At 36.0% G+C, this 20,515-nt stretch overlaps 1 protein-coding gene across 2 annotated transcripts in view; it reads left to right on the top strand.

The window, feature by feature from the left end:
• The first annotated feature begins 2,399 nt into the window (after positions 1-2,399).
• Positions 2,400-20,515, top strand: part of Ccdc88a (coiled-coil and HOOK domain protein 88A) — a 131,974-nt gene continuing 113,858 nt past the window's right edge. For both annotated transcript variants that reach the window (XM_076832893.2, XM_076832892.2), the window contains exons 1-2: positions 2,400-2,500; positions 2,588-2,688. In XM_076832893.2, the coding sequence (XP_076689008.1) occupies positions 2,438-2,500; positions 2,588-2,688 (164 nt within the window). In that variant the 5' untranslated portion in view covers positions 2,400-2,437. The remainder of the gene's footprint in view (positions 2,501-2,587; positions 2,689-20,515) is intronic.

Below are 20,515 nucleotides of genomic sequence, written 5' to 3'. Positions count from 1 at the left end.
GTGCCACATAAATGCATCCTAATGACTTTTAGAAGGGCATTTATTTCTCTATTTTCAAGACAAGATCTTTTCTGTTACAACTGAAATGAAGTAGGGGAGATTACAGGTTAAGTTTTCTCTAACGATTCCTCATGGGGGGATAGTGATGAAAACATCACCACCAATAATAATAGAATAGTTGCTTTATAAAAGCTGTCATCATGGAAGCTTACTGGTTTCGTATGCTTTTATTTATTTAGTTAGTTAGTTGTAGATGGGCACAATATCTTTATTCTTATTTATTAATGTGGTACTGAGGATTCAACCCAGGGCCTCACACCTGCGAGGCAAGAGCTTTACCACTGAGCTACAACCCCAGCCCCTTATCTTCCTTTCATATGAAGAAAGTGAAGACAGAGAGGTTCAGTGATTTGCGTAGGCTTACAAAGCTGGTGTTATAATCAGGCAAACTCCAGAATCAGGCTCTCAAATATCTAATTAAATTAAAGAAATTGTGCTGTTTCTTAATTCAGTGTTATGACAAAAACGTTTTTTGAGCAGTTACCTAACATGTCTGAGGCCCTCTATTCAATCCCAGCACAAAACAAAAAAATGAAATTTAATGAAAATGGAAGAGAAAGAGAAAGAAAACAAGTGGATAAAATGGTGATGTAAAAGCCGAGAAGTTGTTAGTGCATGAAAGTATCTATAAAATCCCATTCAAGTATGGTATCTTTTAAAGATGCAAAATTTTCATACATAAGTTTCATTCAAAATCAAAATGACATTTGAAACAATTCTGGGAGATACGAGTTCACTCATGGTGTCAACTTGTACCTACCCAGCACCCTCCATGAGAAGCAGGTCATTAGCAATGGGTGGGGCTTCCAATACACACACACACACATACACACACACACACACACACACACACACACACACAATGTCTGAATCACGTTTGCTTCAGTCAGGGAATACAGCTTTGGTTATTTAAAATCCTACCATATTTCACTGGCAACTTTGAAAAACATTCACGCTTTCTCCGACTAGATTTTTTTTTTTTTTCTTAAGAAGGAAAAGGAGAAGAAAAAAGAAAAGAAACAAGAACCAAGTTGTGGCTCAAATGTCTTTGCCTGTTTTTCTATTCCATCTCGCTGGGGAGAAAGCATGCTTAACAGATCAAACTGTCCGAAAAAGGCTGTCTGCATCCCTCATGTTTAAAAAAGAAGGACTGCATTCTCTTTCCTTCACACATCAAAGGAGGCACTCGAGGAGGAAATAAACCATAATTAGGCATGAGCGAGCGAGCAGACAGACCCCCTTCCTCTGCCTTACCCATCTCCTCCTCCCCGGTCCCCCCCTCCGCCGCCTTAGCAGCCGTCCAGCGCGGGAGCGAGGGGCCGGCCACCGCAGCAGCTGCAGCGAGCGCGCGCCCGCGCTCCCGCCCGTTGCCAGAATCTGGGCGGCGGCGGGGCCGGCCCGGGGGCGCGCGCTCGGGGACGCGCTCATGCAGCGGTTTTCTTCTCCCACAATCCAGAGGCAGCGGTGCAGGAGGGGCGGGGAGTCGGCGGAAGGATATCGACGCGGAGGGAGCAGAGCGTTCCCTTTGACGGCGGGCTCTTGAGCGCTGGTTGGGCGGCGAGGAGTGGGTGTGATGCGGCACTGCGGTTCTGAGGCCGTTACTCCGGCTCCTTCAGAGAGGGCGGAGGAGGAGGCAGGAGTGCGGCGGTGATTTTGTGCCAGGGCTTCCCAGAGGCGCACTGAAAAGGCTGGCGGAGCTCAAGCAGCCGGGGGCTTAGGGACACACATTCAAGCCCTCAGCCCCCGGCAGGGGAAGGGGGCTGGAGGCCAGGCGTGAGAGCTTTGGAGGGATGGTGTCTGCTCGGGGGGAAGGGGCGAACCCTGCCTGTCGGTGGTGAGGGGCTGCGGTCAGGGGAGGCTCTACGGGTCGAAGCGGCTCCATGCCCACTGGTGGGTGGAACGTGTAGCGCGGAACGCGGCGGTCGAGCCTGGCGGCCTCTCGGACCCCTGACGCGGAATTTCATTTAGCCCACGTTGGGATTAATTCATCGGGGGGCAGTTTCGCCGGTCCGCTTCCTCCAGGAGCTGGGCAACCTTGACGGGCTTTTTGTCTTGCTCCAGCCCCCTTTCCCTTCCTCCTCCTCCAGATGCCTTTTCTCTGCCCCTCCTCGCCCGGTACAGACATTTCCAGCGCAGGCTACCGCTCGTGGGGGTTCTTGAAGGCGCTTCACGGGATTTCGGCTCGTTTCCCTCGGGGGTTTTTGAGGAGGGAGAGTTTCCCCCCCCTCCTCGATGGGATTTTCCTCGCTTGTCGAAATGGACTTTCATTGATTTCTTCTTACTTATTTAACGTTTAGTGGCCAATTCCCTAGGCGTATTTTTGTGGTAGTTCCTTTTTTTTTTTTTTTCCTCCCTTTTCGAATACATAATCTGTAAAATGGAGAACGAAATTTTTACTCCCCTTCTGGAGCAGTTCATGACCAGCCCCTTGGTCACTTGGGTAAGTAGGATGTCCTTTATTGCTGTGTTATTTGTGGCTGCAGAGATGGAGGTGGGCGTTTACGTCCTAATGATCCTTCTGTTCTAGGTTAAAACGTTTGGACCCCTGGCTGCAGGAAATGGGACCAACCTGGATGAATATGTGGCTTTGGTGGATGGGGTATTCTTGAACCAGGTCATGCTCCAAATGTAAGTGTTTTTCTTCTTTTTTTAGGTAACTTGTTTTCCTTGAAAATTTACCTACTGTGAACTTGGAGACTTTATGTTTTAAGCCCTTAATTTGGTTCTTTGGCAGAAAATTCAGGTGGTTTAAGAATTGGATCTTGAAAGAAGTGATAATCATATGTGCCCAGCCCATTTATCACAGCCCAGTAATTTTACCTGTTAAAATTGTGAAACTTTTATTTTTCTTTCTGCCTTTATTGTCGTTGATTTGTCTTCAGTACTGAAATCCAAACCACATTGTGTCATCTTTGATAATTGGTAAAACAAGAGAGCATCAGAGAGACAGACACAGACACATATGACTCTGGTTCTCCAAGAGAAAAGAAAAAGACTTTACTATGAAGTTATGTGCATTTGATGCAGAAATGGTGTCTGATTAACCTTTGTGTCCAAGAATAAATGGCTCAAATTTCAAAACAGATGAAGTAATAACAGATTTCAGAAGATAGAATTTTAAACATCAGTTCTGATTGGTGAGGAAGACTGTTGCTGTAGCAAGCAATTTAAATGCCTATAGTAACTAAGTCTGATTAGATGACTTTTATTGTGTGAATTTTGAGATTGCTTAATATATGGTGAATCATTTAAAGGTATTTTTAAGATTTTGAAATGCAAGTAATTGAAGTCTTGACAGCTAGATGATTGAGTAGTCGAATCTTTGTTTTTATGTTTATAATATTGAATTAATATTAAGCAGCAGTGTGTTTTTGAGATGGGAATTGGATATTGAAAGCCTATCAGTAGCTGATCAGTGAATAAAACCTCCATTTTTATCATTGTAGGTATTATAGCATACAAACTTATTAAAAACTTCCACGTAGATTATCAAATTGAATATTATAGTTGTGTCTAGAATTATGTGTAGTTAGCCTTATTTCTCATTGACTCTAAAAGTAGTTTGCAACTTTTGATTTGAATTCTTATATTGTGTAAAATTATTACATTTTAAATAAATACTTGTTACTAGAGAATAAATCTATTATTCTGCTGTGATAACTTTATATATAAAATAACAATTCTGTATTTCATTGAAAATTATTTTTTCTGTTTAGATTTTTGTCTTTAAAGGAGGTTAGAAGTCAAATCCATAAATAATTGTTCCAGTGTTAGCTTCTCTATGTGTTCAGAGATTCGTGTGTTGTTTTTCATGTGTGTGTTAATTATACAGGGAAGTATTATGTTACTATACTTTTCAGAAAATGTGTTCTTTTTTTGTATAGGCCTCCTAAGAAATACATACATAATCTAAATATGTGTAAATATTTTTTTCTTTAGAAAGGAAAAAAGAGTAGACATAAATTATTTCCAGCGTTAGTATTTTATTTTTAGCAGCTACCCCATGGAATAACTTTTTCTTTGAAATATTATACTATTTCCTGAACAAAATGGTAGAATGATCAAACTGACTATTTTAGGGAACACAGGACAGGAAGGGTAGCCATAATAATAGATACTTAAAACTCTCCCCCTCTGTGTCTTTACTTGATTATTTGTAGGCAGAAAATTTTAATTTGTGTGCTAAAAAATATGTGTTCACAAAAAATAGGAAAATATATTAGTTTTCCACAGTAATTTTTTTTTTGCTGATTTTTTTCCCCAAAGAATGTTTAGATTGTTTTGAGTCCTAGTAATTAGCTCATTTCCACTTAGAGTACACTTTTATATTTAAGTAAATATGTTTATATATATCCATACGTATGTGTATATATGACATCCGTGTGTGTGTGGGGGGGGGGGTTGTTTTTCATTTGTAAATGAAAAATAATGGAGTTCCAAATAGTGGTTGCCAGGTTTTTTTGGAGAGGACTGGTTGCTTTCTAAACCTCAAATCTGCTGCTTTGTTTTCGGTTCCATCTCTCAGGTTCCTTAAAAGTTTTTTTTGGTGTCCTAATTCTGTTCTGAATGACCTATATAAATTAAAGGAAAAGAAAATTTATAAAAGAGAAGTATGTTTTTGCTTTTCTAAAAATTAATTTGCTAAAATCAGATAAGTACAAAATTCTTAATGACCTTTTATTTCAGTGATAGGGCAAATAAACAATATATTATTTTAAAAGCTGTATTATTACATTTTGAAATCTTAGGATTTTTTTAAAATTAGGATTTCTGATGGGCATGTGATTTAATGTACCTTATTAAAAAAGTGTCAGTTGAAACTCTTGAACCCAGTAAATTAACCTAAAGGTTAACATTAGTCTAAATAATTTCTAGATTACATTTGGTTATAGAATTTGTGAGCAAGAACCATTTGTAAAACTATTTATATATTTATCTTCAGTACCCTGTGCTTGAAGTTTGTTGAGCTTCTTGGATCTGTGGGTTTGTAGTGTTTATCAAATTTGGAAACTTTTCAGCCATTAATTATTTCTTCAAATATGTATATTTATTATATACATTTGTACCTCCTTCCTCCTTTTGGAAGTCTGATTACATGGGTGTTAGGTTGCTTGACATTGTCTTAAAGATTACTGATGTTCAATTTTTCTTTTGTCTTTTTCTTTGTTTCACTTTGCATAATCTATTGGATGTCTTCAAGTACATTAATCTTTTCTTCTATAATGTTTAATCTGCTCTTTTTAAAATTTTTTTTTAGTTGTGGGTGAACACAATACCTTTATTTTCTTTCTTTATTTTAATGCAGTGCTAAGGATCAAACCCAGTGCTAGGCAAGTGCTCTACCACTAAACTACACCCCCAGCCCTTTAATCTGTTCTTAATCCCATCATTTTATTTTCATTTTGGACATTATTGTTTCATATTTAGAAATTTAATCGTTTATATCTTCCATGTTTTCTTTAGCTTTTTGGACATACAGGAGCTCTAACTGGTTTCATGTCCATGTCTACTCTAATTATATATGTGTCATTTCCTTGAGTTTTTTTTTTTTTTAAATATGTCGTTAGTTGTTGATGGACCTTTATTTTACTCATTTATATGTGGTGCTGAGAATCAAACCCACTGCCTCACACGTGTTTGGCAAGTGCTCTATCACTGAGCCACAACCCAGCCCCTTGAGTTGGTTTTGGTTGATATTTCTTCTCATTATGGATTGTATTTTCTTGTTTTTATATGCCTTGTTATTTTTTTATTTGATGCCAGATATTTGAAATTCTACCTTGTTGGTATTGGATATTTGCAGGGTGGGGAGTGGGGTGGCATACTAGGGATTGAACTTAAGGGCACCTGACCAATGAGCCACATCCCCAGCCCCATTTTGTATTTTATTTAGAGACAGGGTCTCACAGAGTTGCTTAGCGCCTTGCTTTTGCTGAGGCTGGCTTTGAACTCAGATCTTCCTGTTTTAGTCTCCTGAGCCACTTGGATTACAAACCTGTGCCACCTGCTTGGCTGGTATTGAATATTTTTTTATTCCATTAAATTAAAAAATCTTGAACTTTGTTCTGGGATGCAGTTACTTGCAAACAATTTTGATCTTTTTGAGACTTGCTTATAAATCCACTTGTTGTATTTATTATTAAGGCAAAACCCTTCTAAGTACTTTGACTAGTGGGAGCAGGAATTGTTTAGTGTTGTTCCCTCTAATGATAGAATTGGTGATTCTTCGATTATCCTTGGATAGGTTCTTTATATTTATATATATTTAGATATACTTCACAAAGTATATCTAAAGAAACACTTAATACAGGCAGTTGGCTGAGAAATGTTCTTTTTTCCTATCAAATCTTGAGATTTCAAAAGTAGATGGGGGGGCGGGCTAGGATTGTGGCTCAGTGGTAAGTACTCCTCTGAAAACTTGAAAGATACGGTCTTCCTATATAGCTCTTAGGTACTCTACCCTGTGTATTCCAGTTGCCTTGTCTCCAGATTTAATTTATCTCCTCAATTCAGGGAGATCACTTTGCAACTGCCTAGGTTTCCTCTTGCCTATTCCTTGGCCTGGAAACTTTTTCAAGACAATAAGCTGGAGTAGTTGTTGGACCCAGGCTGTTTCTCATCTAACAGAGATTACTGTCCTTTGTTGCCTGATGTTTAATGTCTTTTGTATATTTTGGCTTACTTTTTCTAGTTGTTTCAGGCAACTGAGTAAATTTGGTCCCTGTTATTCCATCTTAGCCAGAAGTGGAAATCTGTTTATATACTTTTAATTACATTTTTGCTCTGCTGGTCTTATATTACTGCTTTCAGAGGTGACATAGACTTTCATTATAGGAGCCTTACTATAGAATTTTTCCATTCAAAGTGTTTATTAAGTACAGGTATATTGATTAATTTAGTGAGTCTGGTGTTACTGTTTTGGACCCAGACTCTGAAAATGAGGAATTGGCTTCTTAACGACATTATTTTCTGATCTTGTCTTACAATTTTGGAAACTGTTCACTGACTTGGGATTCACTGTATTTAAAGGTGAATCTTGTATTTCATTGAGTAACTCTTCGAGTCAAAGAATCTCTAGGAGCTTGTGACATGGCAGCAGTCATCTTTAACTAATGGGAAAGGGAAGCTATTTAGAGATGAAGAATGATAGGCCAGCTCTTCTGAATGCTTCAGGGCAATTTCCTACTTTAACCAAATGAAATATTTTTTTTCTTGGCATTCGTTACCAGACATCAGACTTGGTGACAGTCAAGCAAAAAAATTCATATATATATATATATATATATATATATATATTCTGTTTGAGAAGTCATACAGTTTTGAACCAATGTTGAAGATTTTTTACTATAAGTTTTTAAGGAATTTATGACATATTTAATTTCATAATCCTAAAATTTAAACCTGTGCTACTTATGTTATCTAAGCATAAGTAGCACAGGTTGAAAATGTGGATATGTTAGTTTTAAATGTTAGAGTTTTATACTAAGAAATTTATTAGTAGTGTCAGAACAATATTTAGAATTGCTTTCTGTGATTTAACCTCATTAGGTATCTGTAGAGATCTTATTTAGAACAGCTGCTTGTGATATACTTGTTATGACTTTTTTTTCTTCTTTTAGAATCTTGAATTTGAAGGAACTTTATCATCTGTTGTGAAAATTCCTTTTTATTAAAAATTTTATTTATTGATTGATGCTTGTGGTGCTGGGGATCAAACCAAGAGCCTTACATGAGTTAGATAAGTGCACCAGCACTGAGCTACATTCCCGTCTTAAAAATCCCCTTTTAATTAAAGCCCTGACAAGTGATCATGCAACTTCTGTTTAGGTATTTCCTGAGAATCAACTTCATAAAGTATATCTAAAGAAACACTTAATACAGGCAGTTGGCTGAGAAATGTTCTTTTTTCCTATCAAATCTTGAGATTTCAAAAGTAGATTAGGGGGGCTGAGATTGTGGCTCAGTGGTAGAGTGCTTGCCTAGCATGTGAGGCACGGGGTTTGATTCTCAGCATTGCATATAAATAAATAAAAAATAAAGGTCCATCAACAACTACAAATATAAAAATAAAAAATGCCTTAAAAAAGTAGATTGGGCTAATGTTATGAGTCTAATAACCATCAAATGACATAAAATATGTAGGCTGTTTTACCAGGTATGACATTGACTTTGAATTAACATTAGCCCAATCTACCTCAGTTTTTCTCAGTGGGACTCATAGTTTATATTCAGTTTTGTTTTACGTATTACTTTTTTAAAAACTTGTTGTCTTGATTCATAATCACAAGAAGTTTTCTAAAACACATTTTTACCATGTTGCTCTTCTCTTTAAAATGATCTGTATCTTTCATTGTCTTCAGAATAAACACATTGTTTAAGCATCTAGAATTCTTTGTGATCTGGCTGCCAGCTTCTTTAATTTAGTACCACTCTTCATTGAATGGTCTAATATCCAGCAAATTTGTAATTCCCAAAGACACTGTATTCTCCTATGTTTCTGTGCCATTCTATACACTCTTTCCTCCCTTAGAACACTTATATCTCCTCACTGTTGCTTTCTTTAACTGACTTCTACTTACCTTCACTCCTCCTTTGCCGTTCCCTGGCTCCTGCTAGCCTATGAATTCCTTGTGCCTCTATAGGACGTTGCGTATGCTTTGATTATAGCATTTATCTCACTGTATTACAATTCTTGGTTTGCTTCACTCTACTGACTTAGCATGTGAGTGTTTTGAAGTTAGGGATTGTATCTTTCATCTGTGTTCCTAGCACAGTGCATGAAATGAATTTGGACAGACTCTGGTTCGGTTCTAGCTGTGCTGCTTATTAGTGTGTGAACTTAAATAATTTGCTTTAATATCTCCAAAGTTCACTTCCTGCATTATAATGGGAGATAATGTTTCCTTCAGAAGCAGGAAGGATTGGACATAATCTTAAGGCCAGGATAGTATCTGTTTTCTCATTTGTTGACCACTGTTTCTCCAGTGCTGGTTACTGTCATTAATTCTTCTTTGCTACATCATACCTACATATTTACTTGTTTCACAGTTTAGTTTTGTATGATCTGACTTGGTGTCACCTCTTTAGCAAGCTATGTAACTTTTCAATTTCTTCATTTATAAACGGGGGGTAAAATGAATCATAGGATTATTGTGAGAATCAAATAAAATAATTTGTGCACAGTGTTTAGCATATGGTAAGTGTTTAATAAATGTTAACTCTTGATATCTTTAAAATTTTTTAAGTTAATTTTTTATAGGATATGAATACAATACTCAGGGATGAAGGAGTGAGTCATCATTCATTGGATAGTTTCTGAGCACTTACTATATAAAAAACTGTCTGCTAGGTGCTAGAATGTGCTTTGTCCACTAGTAAGGGGGATGAGCATGTAAGCATTAGAGTATGCTACATGATGAAATTGTGATTAATACAGTGCTGGTACAAAGAGGAAAATGATGATTTACATGGAGGAAAGACTTTTTGGAGAAAGTAGCATTTGAACTGGATATAAAAGTTAACTAAGAGTAATTGGGCTGAGCAGGAGTTCTAAATACTGGGGGGAGTGGAAGGAAAGACATTTTATTTTAGGCAAAGACAGTAGCAAGAAAGGGGCATAAAGATATGAATAAAATGGTGGATCAGGAAGTTTTGAGGAAAGTGGAAAAATTTTGCAAGACTATTATAGGAGGGAATCACAAAGGGAGTTAGTTAAAGATGAATACAAGTATAGTCATGCAGGGTTGATGGCTTATTTGAAATTTGGAAACCACACATTTGTAGAGGAGCCAGTCATCATGGTTGGGTAAACCAGTAATGCTTAGCTATTCAGAAACTGACAAAAAAGAAAAGTCTGTAGAATTTATTCAGAATGGGAGATTGATAAGTAAGTATGGGATGAGAGAAAAAAAATACTAGAGATTCTTGAGTGAATAATTGAGGTCTCAGGTGACTAGCATATAAACATTAAAGTGAACGGAAAAAGCAGATGTCTTCAGGAAGAGGATGAGAGGCCAGAGGTTGCAAGAATTGTGCAGGAAGAGTATGTTTTAGAAGAAAAGAAGTGAGAGAGGGTGGAAAGAATAGGAAGATGAATTCAGAGGGTACTTAATAGAATTTGAGATTTTGGATTTTGCAATTCTGAATAGTGATTAGAGCCAAGATGACCAATGTGTAAAGGTGGATAAAATGAACTTAGAGGAAAATAATAATTAAAGTTGAGAAGGAACTTCCTTCCTTATTCTTGAAGCTTTGATTTTTTAATTGCTGCTAGTGTAGAAATGAGGGTTAATTCAGAAATTAAAATAGAAAACAAGGCAGTAAATAGTTAATTTTAACAACGTTTTAACTAAAGAATAATAGTGGGGAAGGAAAAAACTGATAACTGTTTATAACTTTATTTATTATTATTTAATTATTATTATCATTTTGGTACCCAGGGATTGAACCCAGGGGTGCTTAATCACTGAGCCACATCCCCAGCCCCCCCTTCCTTTAAAAATATTTTTTTTAGTTATAGATGATCATAATATCTTTATTTTATTTATTTTTATGTGATGCTGAGGATTAAATCCAGTGCCTCACACATGCTAGGCAAGCACTCCACCACTGAGCCACAACTCCAGTCCCTCCCCAGCCCTTTTTTATATTTTATTTTGAGACAGAGTTTTACTTAGTTGTTTAGGGCCTCAGTAAGTTGTTGAGGTTGGCTTTGAACTTGCAGTCCTCCTGCCTCAGTCTCTTGAACCTCTGGGATTACAGGTTTGTGCCACCATGCCCCTCTGTTTATAACTTTATATAAATATAATCTTTGTATTACAATGAAAAAAAATTAAATAACATATTCTTTTTTTTTTTTTTTTTTTTTTGGTGCTGGGGATTGAACCTAGGGCCTTGTGCATGCAAGGCAATCTCTCTACCAACTGAGCTACATCCCCAGCCCTAAATAACATATTCTTAATGTGACCTAGTTTCTAGTGAAGACTAGGACAAGAAATTGAACTATTTTCTTTCCCTGGGTGGTGAAGGAGCAAGAAAGATGGTTTAGTTTTAAGTATTGAGTGCTAGTCCTCGATTAAAACCTTGGTAATTATAAACTAGTGAAGGATAAGAAGTTATAGAGAAAACCTAATGGAGACAATACCCTAATACATCTTTACCAACACTGCTTAAAAAGGGTGAACTATAGTAAAATTCCAGTTAACTGAAAATGTTCAGGGAGAATGGGGTGTTGGGTTTTCCCATATTTGAGAGTTAACTTAATTTTTACAGCTCTTTGTTTAAAATCTTTACAAATGAATTAGATTATATTTATGCTGTTGTAAATAGAATATACATGTATAATTCAAAATCTTGTATCTACTTTTATTTTTTTAAACTTATGTTAGTGTTAAATATTGAATATATATCCTAAAGACAAATGAATCCAAAGATGAATGAATCCAAAGTGTGAATTTGAAAACAAATCTCTTAGTTTGGGATTTCCCCTCCTCTTTTTCTTTAGTTTGTATAGATTTAAAGGTTTCTTTTGGAGAGGGGTGGGGTGGGGGGAGTGTTAATTAGTTAATGGGAGTAGAATAGGGAACTGTGAGGTTTACAAAAGTTATTTTGACCTTTGGAAACCATGGATAGTCATGGAAACCTGTATATGGAGGAATTTAGATTTAATTTAAATCTTGAAGAACGATTGTACTTTGGTACATGAAGATAAGGAGAGGAAGATATTTTAGGCTAGGGAAGCAGCTATAGGAAAAAGCATAGTGTATGTATGATTTTAGAGATGGTGAGGAGATTAGCTTATTAGAGGATTCAAGTTGGGGAATAGCAGAGTATAAATTCACATAGGCAAAGTACACCAGATTATGAGAAATTTGGAGATTAACTGGTATAATTTAGAAAGTATATGCCAGGCAATGGAGAACCACTTAAAATTCCTTATTACGCAGCATGGTACTGGTTCCAAAACAGGCGGGTGGACCAATGGTACAGAATAGAGAACACAGAGACTAATCCACAAAGTTACAACTATCTTATATTTGATAAAGGGGCTAAAAGCATGCAATGGAGGAAGGATAGCATCTTCAACAAATGGTGTTGGGAAAACTGGAAATCCATATGCAACAAAATGAAACTGAATCCTCTCCTCTCGCCATGCACAAAAGTTAACTCAAAATGGATCAAGGAGCTTGATATCAAATCAGAGACTCTGCGTCTGATAGAAGAAAAAGTTGGCTCCGATCTACATATTGTGGGGTCGGGCTCCAAATTCCTTAATAGGACACCCATAGCACAGACTTAATAACAAGAATCAACAAATGGGACGTACTTAAACTAAAAAGTTTTTTTCTCAGCAAAAGAAACAATAAGAGAGGTAAATAGGGAGCCTACATCATGGGAACAAATTTTTACTCCTCACACTTCAGATAGAGCCCTAATATCCAGAATATACAAAGAACTCAAAAAATTAGACAGTAAGATAACAAATAACCCAATCAACAGATGGGCCAAGGACCTGAACAGACACTTCTCAGAGGAGGACATACAATCAGTCAACAAGTACATGAAAAAAATGCTCACCATCTCTACCAGTCAGAGAAATGCAAATCAAAACCACCCTAAGATACCATCTCATTCCAGTAAGATTGGCAGCCATTATGAAGTCAAACAACAACAAGTGCTGGCGAGGATATGGGGAAAAGGGTACTCTTGTACATTGCTGGTGGGACTGCAAATTGGTGCAGCCAATTAGGAAAGCAGTATGGAGATTCTTGGGAAAGCTGGGAATGGAACCACCATTTGACCCAGCTATTGCCCTTCTCGGACTATTCCCTGAAGACCTTAAAAGAGCGTTCTACCGGGATACTGCCACATCGATGTTCATAGCAGCACAATTCACAATAGCTAGACTGTGGAACCAACCCAGATGCCCTTCAATAGATGAATGGATAAAAAAAAAATGTGGCATTTATACACTATGGAGTATTACGCAGCACTAAAAAATGACAAAATCATGGAATTTGCAGGGAAATGGATGGCACTAGAGCAGATTATGCTTAGTGAAGCTAGCCAATCCCTAAAAAACAAATACCAAATTTGATATAATGAGAGCAACTAAGAACAGAGCAGGGAGGAAGAGCAGGAAGAAAAGATTTAACATTAAACAGAGACATGAGGTGGGAGGGAAAGGGAGAGAAAAGGGAAATTGCATGGAAATGGAGGGAGACCCTCATTGTTATACAAAATTACATATAAGAGGTTGTGAGGGGAATGGGAAAATAAACAAGGAGAGCAATGAATTACAGTAGATGGGGTAGAGGGAGAAGATGGGAGGGGAGGGGAGGGGAGGGGAGGGGGGATAGTAGAGGATAGGCAAGGTAGCAGAATACAACAGTTACTAATAGGGCATTATGTAAAAATGTGGATGTGTAACCGATGTGATTCTGCAATCTGTATTTGGGGTAAAAATGGGAGTTCATAACCCACTTGAATCTAATGTATGAAATATGATATGTCAAGAGCTTTGTAATGTTTTGAACAACCAATAAAAAAATTCCTTATTACGTGATTAAAACATTAGATTGATATGGAATTCATTTGCTCATCTAATTTTTATTGAGCCTGTACTATGTACACTATTGTGAGACTGAGAGTACATCAGTGAATCAATGCAACTTGAATGTAGGAGTGTTTGAAGCAAGGGTGAGTGTATTAGGGTTCCCTGAAGGAAAAGAACCAACAGAAGAAAACACACACACATATACACACATAATTATAAAAGAAGATTTATTAGATTCTTTTACATCGTCTGAAGATGGGTAGTTCCAAAAGGCCATCTGCTAGCTGGAGACCTAGAGGAACTAGGAGCTGCTCAGTTCAAGAAGCTGGAAGCCTAAAAACAAGAAGGACCAATGATGTATCCCTAGTCTGAAATTGAAGGCCTGGAAACTCTGTGGAAAAGTGCGGGTAGGAGTCCATATTGGAGGAGTATAGAAGCTGGAGTCTGATGTCTTTGGATGATGCCATCAGCAATAGACATACTCTCTAAAGAAGAGTTGAGTATGCATTCTCTGCAGTTTCTTCCTTTTTTCTGCTTTTTGTTCCATCTCAGATCCTAGCCTTTTGGACAGTACTACCCACATTCGGAGCAGGTGTCTCCCCTCACTTTGCTGTTGCACATGCTGATTATCTCTGAAAACATCCTCATATATACCCTCATAAGTCTCCTAATCCTAGACATTTCCTTGACATCTCAGTCCTGTCAAGTAGACAATCCAGATTAATCATCATGTGGGGAATAGAAAAGAGCAAGTAAAGGGGATGAATGGGCAGTGATAGATGACATCTGAGTTTATGGTGATCAGGTTGAGCGGTTATTGGAGAAGGAGCAAATTCAAGAACTGTTTCAAAAGAATTGATAGTATTTTAGATGCAGTGTATGAAAGGGAAGAATGAAACATGATGCTAAGGTTAAAACTGAGCCAGTGCACTCTGGCACACGCCTGTAATCCCAGCGGCTTGGGAGGCTGAGGCAGGAGGATCATGAGTTCAAAGCCAGCCTCAGCAAAGGTGAGGCAGAAAGCAATTCAGTGACACCCTGTCTGTAAATAAAATACAAAATAGAGCTAGAGATGTGGCTTAGTGGTCGGATGCCCCTGAGTTCAATCCTTGGTACCACCCCCCCAAAAAAAGAAACTGAACAGATTATATTTTAAAATATGTATTTATAGGAAAAATGAGATTTGGATACTTAATTTTACATAAAATATATATATATCTTTTTTCTTTATTTGCAACTAAAACCATTTAAATGTATGAAACAGCAATATGTTTTGACAATGACATCTAATTTTGTGTGAGAACATTTCAATAGCAGTATATTTGTGCTTTTGTTTAAATTTTGTTTTAGAAAGTGCATATTTCATTTTCAAATTTATTTAGTAGTTGTTTAGGGATGTATTACTATGATTCTTTTGGGCCATTGGAATGCTTGGACAACTACATTTATAGGCTATAACTTATCTGGGAGACTTAATTCTCTGGAAAGTAATTTGCATTTTAATTACTCAGAATTAGTGATCTTATTAATGTTATTTCTGTTAATTGTGAATATTCAGAGTTTCATCTGAGCTATTGCTGTCTTCAGTAAACTTTTGTTATTCATTGTGTCTTTAAGAAACTTTTGTTATTTGAGAGTATTCATATAATTATTCCTTTCCATGTTGTTCTATAAACGTTACTTGTATTGAATTGTATTCTGGAAGAAATTTCTTTCTTATTTGCATGATTTTACAGAGTGTTTTTTTTTTCTTAATTGTGCAATGCAGAAATTTATTTCAAGTAGTTAATGTTAAAAAAAACTTTTATTTTGGTACTGAGGATTGAACTCGGGGGCACTCAACCACTGAGCCACATCCCCAGCCCTATTTTGTATTTTAATTAGAGACAGAGTCTCACCAAGTTGCTTAGTGCCTTGCTATTAATTGCTAAGGCTGGCTTTGGACCTTTGGTCCTCCTACCTCAGCTTCCTGGAGCCACTGGGATTACAGGCATGTATCACTGTGCCAGTCTAAAACTTTTTTTTAATGTCCAGTATTTATTGTTTACAATTTTCTTTTGAATATTCCATTATCCTCAGTTTTGCTATTCATGGCTATTTTCAAAATATTCTTAAATCTTAGGTCATTTATTGTTTCATCTTTTAAAAATTAGTGACCCATTTAATACATTGGAAGTCCCTGAGGTGGATGTGGTGGCACATACCTGTAGTTCAAGGCCAGATTGGGCAATTTAGTGAGACCCTGTCTCAAAAAACAAGGGCTGAAGATGTATCTTAGTGGTAGAACACCCTGGGATCTATCCCCAGTACCAACAGATACATAGATGGATGAATGGATGGACAGAGAGAGAGAGACAGGCAGATAGATAAATACACACACATACACTTAAATCCCCAAACAGCTTACTTTTCTTGGGCCATTGTAGATCATGCTGCAAATCTCTTTAAGTTTTCTATTAATAATTCCTTACCTTTTTATATGTGTACCTTTTCTCTAACTTGATTAACTTGATGATTTTTTTTTTTTTTTTTTTTTTTTTTGGAAGTGCTGGGTACAGAACCCAGGGCTTGTCCATGTTAGCCAAGCACACTGCTACTGATTTTTTGTAGATCACATTTGTTTTCAGTGTTACACTTGTTAGATATGACTCTTTTTTTCTCTTCTAGTTTACTTTTTATTATATTATTTTATTTTTTATTATCTTTAACAGTACTTTTATAATAGGTACCTGTTAACTTGCCTTTAATTCATGGTTTTATAATGTGGTTAGCATTGATCCTTTTGGAGCACTTTCTGGTACACTGAAAAAGACAAACCAATATTGTTGTAATCATGTTATACTCTTTTTTAAATTTTATTTTATTTTTTTATTGGTTATTCAAAACATTATAAAGATTGCAGAATCACATCGGTTACACATCCACATTTTTATATAATGCCATAATAGTAACTGTTGTATGTTATACTCTTAATGGGAATCCATTTTCTTAGAGTTGTCCTTTGTGGGAACTTTAAAAAAAATTGTAGATGGACAGAATGCCTTTATTTTATTTGTTTTATTTTTATGTGATGCTGAGGATCGAACCCAGTGCCTCACACTAGGCAGCCTCACACAAGGCAAGCGCTCTGCCGCTGAGCTATAGCCCCAGCCTGGGAACTTTTTCAATATTAGGGAAATTGATGATGAAAAACAATTTCTTACCTAATTTAAAAAGTGGTTGACAGTTCCATGTCTTTATATATATTTTAGTTTGTTGATTAGAAGAGATTATACTTTGGAAAAAGTTTTTAAAGATTTTCTTCATTTTAGAGGTAAACTGTTGAAATTACCAAGAGGAGGGGGAGTTTAGGTTAAGTATTTGTATCCTATTGAGTTAGTAGTGTAGAAGTGAAAGCAATAGTAATTATAAGAAGTGTGTTACTGATAGAGGAAATGCCTAACTTTGCATCAGCCCACTTCGGCATTTCTTGAGTCTCTAGGACTGACTATATTTGGACAGATACTGCCCTAGAATACTGATTTAAAAAAAAACAAAGGGAGAAAAAACAAAACAAAACTCTGTAACCCTATCTTAAGGTTTAATAAGGATAAGGATAACAGGTAAAGACTCTGTCACAGCATAGCTACATCAAAATTCATAGCAGCTCAGTTCACAATAGCTAAGCTATGGAACCAACCTAGGTGCCCTTTAATAGGTGAATGGGTAAAGAAAATGTGGTACATATGCACAATGGAATATTACTCAGCCATAAAGAAAAATGAAATTATGGCATTTGATGGTAAATGGATGGAACTGGAGGCTATCATGCTAAGTGAAATAAGCCAATCCCAAAAAACCAAAGGCCAGATGTTCTCACTGATATGCAGATGCTGACTCACACTAGGTGGGGTTGCGTAGGAGAGTGGAGGCTCATTGGATTGGATGGGGAGAACAGGGATAGGGAAGGGGGATGGGAATGGGAAAGACAGTAGAATGAATTGAACATAACTTTCTTATGTTCATATATTAATATATGACCAGTGTTAACTCCATATCATGTATAACATAAGAATGGGAAGTTATACTCCATGTATGTTTGATATGTCAAAAATACATTCTACTGTCATGTATAACTAAAAAGAACAAATAAAAAAATTCTGTCACAGATCAGTGCTACTCACTTGTCCCATAAACAGTCTTTTTTCATTTTAGTCACTAGTCATGTGGTTAACCACATCACGTTATGAAGGCACCAGTTAACCTAATACTAAGTCCTTAGGTCTTCATTACCAAGGTCAGGAATTGATTTGCCTAATTCAGTGGTTCTCAAAGTGAGATCCATAGACTTCTGTAACCCCAGAGACACTTTGAAGGTTGTCTATCAGGTCAGAATACTTTTCATAAAAAAAATTAATGTCATTTGCCTTTTTTGCCTGTGTTGAAAAAGCACTGATGGTGCAAAAATAAAGGTGGGTAAAACTGCTGCCTCCTTGGCATGATCAAGGAGTTGCACCAGATTGGTATTGGTAGTTATTGTATTCTGCATACTGTGCATTTGTAGTTTAAAAAAGTAAAAATTTAAAAATCCAGTTGATTTAAAAATGTCCTTGATGAAACAGTAAAGATTGCTTTATTGTTTTGATCCTTGACTACACACTTTTTTTAACATTCTGTGGAACAAAATGGAAAGAGTACATAAAACACTTCCATTGCATAATGAAGTATGATTAGCTCAAGGAAATATGTGTGAGTTTTGAGTTGCAAGGTGAACAAATCTTTGTTTTGTGAAGAACTATTTTTATTTGAAAGAACACTGACAAAATTCAGACTTGTATTGAGCAGATGTTTTATCAAAAAAATTAAAGTGAGCCTGTAAACAACTGATTATATTCTCAATAATAAAATCTGAATTATGGAAACATAAGCTTGTCAGTTTCTAAGTATTTAAAGATTTTTCTGATGAGGTCAGAGGTGATAGTGATTTTTTAAAAATTCTGAATAAAATATGCTAACATTTGGAAGATCTTTATTGTAAACTGAGAGAACCAATATTTTCAAAATGACTAGTGTAAAATGTTAAGAAATCCATATTCATATGTTCAACATGCCAGATAGACCATCAGTTTTTAATGTCAGAGTAAGGAAAGTTGAACAATATGGTGTCACAGTTTACCTCGCAACCAGGTACCTCTCACTGAATTTTTGTAGTGTCAGAGAAGAATACTGAGCCACAACCCTAGCCCTTTTTCATTCTATTTACTTATTTATTTGTTAAGTATTTTTTTTTTTTAGTTGTAAGTGGACACAATATCTTTATTTATTTATTTTTATGTGGTTCTGAGGATCAAATCCAGTGCCTTACAAGTGCCAGGCAAATGCTTTTCCACTGAGCCACAAGCCCAGCCCCTTTTTTATTTTTGATTTTAAAACAGGGTCTCACTAACATTGCTTAGGGTCTTACTGAGTTACTGAGGCTCGCCTTGAACTTTTGATCCTCCTGCCTCAACCTCCTGAGTCCCTGGGATTACAAGCATGCACCACCACACCTGGCTAAACTATTAAAGAGATTTAGGAAGATAAAAAAAAGTTACTTCCACTGATATTTTTTCTGTTTTGGAAAAGATATATTTCTAAATATACTCTTTGTATATTTGATAGTAAGTACAATATTTTTAGATGAATTAATAAAGTTAAATTTTTTAATACAGTAAATATAATAAGCAAATTTCTGTAGATTTGGGGGTCTTTAATAATTTTAAAGAGTGGGAAAGGATTTTGAAACCGAAAAGTTAGAATACGAATAGATTAATATTTGAAGGGTTCATGTTTACCCATTCTGTAGGAAATAAAGGGTAGGCCTTCAGTCATCTTCTCCAGTTTAGATAAAACCAAAGTTACATGAATGTAGTATTGGATTTTAATAAGTTTTCTGTGCATTTGCAATTTTTAAATAAAGCTTTACTTCTTTTATTAAATTAGTGAATATCTTGGTGGGCTATTAGCTCAGTTTTGGACTTATTAGAAGATGCCAGATTTTTCTTTAATCTTTAAGAGTAATTCAGTGTGTTTAAAATTATGAGAATAAATCTGTAGATGGTAGTTACAATACATACTGTTCCAAACATGTTTATTATTGTGAAGATCAAAATAGGGGCTGGGGTTGTGACTCAGTGGTAGAGCACTTGCCTAGCTATATGCAAAATTGCTTGAGGCTCTCTTTTACTGCCATATTACATATGTGTGAGGCACTGGTTTCAATCCTCAGCATCACATATAAATAAATGAATAACAAAGTTTCATCAATGCCTAAAAAATATTTTTTTTAAAAAAAGATAAAAATAATTAATACATGCAGATTTGTAGAAGATTATATTAGTATTAAGTTGTATTGTTAGCTTCCATGCATAGTGATTAAATTTGTGAAACAGTATGACAGTGAGAATAGAATATTTTTAGATGAATTAATGTGAATTAATTAAGTTTATGGGCTACCTTTTTAAAAAAAAGGGATACCTTTTTATTAAAAAAAGCCATTTATTTCACTGATTAATACTAAGTATTAATACTTAATATTTCAATAGACCTCGTTAGTGATAATATTTACCAGATTAACTATATTCATAAAACATTCTGATTTATGTGTATTTTAAGTTAGATATGAAACTCAGTTATTTCAAAAGTTCCATAGTTACGTATTTATATAACAAAAAATTTCAAAAAAAACCCAAAAATTCTATACAACTAGTTTTTTTTTTATACTACTAGTTTTAAATTATAGAGACATGATCAAAAGCATGAACACATGTAGCAAAAGCGCGGATGGTGCTTTACCACCATCAGTTAAGCATCAACACAGAACAGATGGTCCAAGAGGACACACAACAGCTTTGCAGTCTGGATAGAAGAGCATAAAGCCAT

Source organism: Callospermophilus lateralis, chromosome 14 (assembly GCF_048772815.1).
Source record: "Callospermophilus lateralis isolate mCalLat2 chromosome 14, mCalLat2.hap1, whole genome shotgun sequence".
In the NCBI taxonomy this organism is placed as follows: domain Eukaryota; kingdom Metazoa; phylum Chordata; class Mammalia; order Rodentia; family Sciuridae; genus Callospermophilus; species Callospermophilus lateralis.
Note: the sequence above shows the minus strand (reverse complement) of the source record. Positions and strands in the feature narration are given on the sequence as shown.